Source organism: Eimeria acervulina, genomic scaffold (assembly GCF_000499425.1).
Source record: "Eimeria acervulina Houghton genomic scaffold, Eah_scaff83, whole genome shotgun sequence".
Taxonomy (NCBI): domain Eukaryota; phylum Apicomplexa; class Conoidasida; order Eucoccidiorida; family Eimeriidae; genus Eimeria; species Eimeria acervulina.
The window spans coordinates 68,122-71,100 of record NW_013549576.1 but is presented as its reverse complement, the minus strand read 5'-3'; the positions used below and the strand labels follow the sequence as shown (position 1 = coordinate 71,100).

Genomic DNA, 2,979 nt, shown 5'->3' with positions numbered 1-2,979 from the left:
TAATATATATATCTCTCTCCTTATATATCTTGTTATATATTAAATTATTATATATTATATTATTATAAAAAGATATATATAGTGTATGTATAGACATCCAGGTAAAACAATAAAAAGAAAAACAATTAAACTTAACCAACTGCTGCATATACACCCTAATCAGCTGCTGCAGCTGCTGCTGCTGCTGCAGCAGCAGCAATTGCAGCAGCAGCAACAAAACAAACACTCCCACGGGTGGCGGCGGGCAGGTACAAACCCTAAACCCTAAACCCTAAACCCTAAACCCTAATTTCTAAACCCTAAATTCTAAGCATCGAAGACCCTAAACCCTAAACCCTAAACCCTAAACTCCAAAACCCTAAACCCCTAACTCCCCAAAACCCTAAACCCTAAACCCTAAACCCTAAACCCTAAACCCTAAACCCTAAACCCTAAGGCTCACAATGCACAACAGAAGCTGCAGCGGATGCCTCCGCCGAATCATGTGCAGCCCACAGAGGGTTTCTCTCGCTGTTAAAATATTTAAAGATAATTTTATTTGTTTTAATTCAATAAACAAAATAAACAAACACAAAAGACAAGTTAAGCGCCAGCAAACAAATAATATAAAGCAGCAGCAGCAGCAGCAACAGCAGCAGCAGCAGCGATAATGTCGGAAGCAACATAAAATGCAGCAGCAAAACAACATACATGCAGCAGAAACAAAACAGCAGCAGCAGCAACACAACCACAAGCACTCGTCACAGCAACTTCAACAGCAGCAGCAACAGAAACTGCAGCAGCAGCAGCAGCAGCAGCAGCAGCAGCAGCAGCAGCAGCAGCTTACCACTCGCACACGTTGCCCATTGTGCTAACTCTGGATAAGGAGAAAGCAAAGCCTGAGATAACGCAGCAGCAAATTCATACATCGAAAGCACTGCTGCTGCTGTTGCTGCTGCTGTTTCTGTTGCTGCTGCTGCTGCTGCGCCAACTCAAGAGCACTCGGAAGCAGGAGAGGCAGCAGAAGAAGCGCATGCAAACTTCTGCTGCTGCTGCTGCTGCTGCGGCAGCTGCGTGGATATCAACTGCTGCTGTGGCTGCAGGGCCAATAGCAGTGGCCCATATCCCTGCTGCTGCTGCTGTTGCTGCTGCTGTTGCCGCTGCTGCTGCTGCTGCCGTTGCTGCTGCTGCTGCTGCTGCTGCTGCTGCTGCTGCTGCAGTGCTCGCCGCGCGCTGCGAGCAGCAGAAAGCAACAGCTATGCTACAGTGTGCTCTCCTGTGTGTCACTGGGTTCCTCCTGCTGCTGCTGCTGCCGCTGTTGTCGCTGCTGCTGCTGCTACTGCTGCTGCCGCACTCGAGCCGACGGTCCGCCGCAGCAGTCACGGGAAGGGATGCTGTTGCTGCTGCTGCTGCTGCTGCTGCTGCTGCGCATAATGTTGCTAATTAAATTCACAAGTGAGAGTATAAAAAGAGGCAGCAAGAGTCGCGAGTACAGCAGCAGCAGCAGCAGCAACAACAGCAACAGCATATGATGCAGCAGCAGCTGCTGCTCGTGCCCTCCTTACCTGCTAGCTGATATAGCAGCAACAGCAGATTCTGCAGCAGCAAATTGCTTCTTCTAGTAAATATAAGAAAAAGGTTTATATATGGGGACGCCTTTGGAGGCGGATCTGCAGCAGCAGCAGCAGCCGCTCCCTCAGTGGCAGCTGCTGTTGCTGCTGCTGCTGCTGCAGCAGCAGCAGCAGCAGCTACTGAGCAGCAGAGTAACAGGTGCTCCCTCTTCTTTACCTGTTTCGTTTCTTGTTTCTTTTATATAATTTTTTTAAATATGTTTTTGCTTATATTAATAAATAGTCTGCATAATTAGTATTTACTCCTACATTCCTGCTGCAGCAGCAACTCCGTCGCCGCTGCTGCTGCTGCTGCTGCTGCTGCTGCTGCCGCTGGTCAGTGGTACAGACCGCCGGTTGTTGCTGCGTCTGCTGCTGCTGTCGCTGTTTGAATTGTAGGGGATTAAAATAAATAAAATAAATAATTAATTGTTAATTAGTAAAACAGCAGCAAACTAGAGAGTGCTGCAGCAGCGAGCTCCGCCGTCTATGCCTTGCTGCTGCTGTCAGCAGCAGAAAAGATGCAGCAGCAGCAAATGCAGCAAATTGCATTTGTTAGACAGAAGGCACCCAGGTACTGCAACCCCTCACCCATCTAAACGAATCACCAGCAGCAGCAGCAGCAGCAGCAACAGCAGTAGCAGCAGCGGCGTTGAACTGCTCCAGCTAGCTGCTGGAGCAGCAACTGCTGCAGCACTGCTGCAGCAAACGCCAGGAGTTAGGGTATCCATGAGTAGCTGGGTCTAGCTCTTAGAAATATAGCCCCCCACCGCAGCAGCAGCAGCAACAACAGCAGCAGCAGCAGCAGCAGCAGCAGGTAAGTCTACTATAGCAGTTTAAGCCGAATCAGTGGATGCAGCAGCAAATACAGCTTAGGCGGGGATGCCTTGCGACTGCTGCAGCAGCAGCAGCACCAGCAACAGCAGCAGCAATTGCTGCAATGGCAGCACTAAATGCTGCAGCAACATTCGCTGCACAAAATAATGCAGCAACAACTGCAGCAGCAAGTGCTGCAGCAGCAGGATACAGCCCCAAACTGATATAATCTGCTGCTGCTGCTGCAACTACACTAAAATAAATAAATTTGTTTGTCTTTCAACATTCACAACCTAAACAAAAAACAGATATCCGGTAGTCTGTGCTGCAGCAACCGCTGCAGCAGCAGACGCTGCAGCAGCAATTGCTGCAGCAGCAGACGCTGCAGCAGCAATCGCTGCGGCAGCAGACGCTGCAGCAGCAATTGCTGCAGCAGCAGACACTGCAGCAGCAATCGCTGCGGCAGCAGACGCTGCAGCAGCAATTGCTGCAGCAGAAAACTGCGTAGCAGCAGCATCAATTACTGCCCTTGAGTAAAACATATAAAATATATAAAATATATAAATATATAAAA

At 49.0% G+C, this 2,979-nt stretch overlaps 1 protein-coding gene across 1 annotated transcript in view; it reads right to left on the bottom strand.

The window, feature by feature from the left end:
- Positions 1-971: 971 nt before the first annotated feature.
- Positions 972-2,979, bottom strand: part of EAH_00014280 (DNA polymerase, putative) — a gene marked incomplete at both ends in the record, with an annotated part of 15,000 nt that continues 12,992 nt past the window's right edge. The window contains one exon of the mRNA XM_013394310.1: positions 972-1,212. Coding sequence (XP_013249764.1) covers positions 972-1,212 — 241 coding nt within the window. The remainder of the gene's footprint in view (positions 1,213-2,979) is intronic.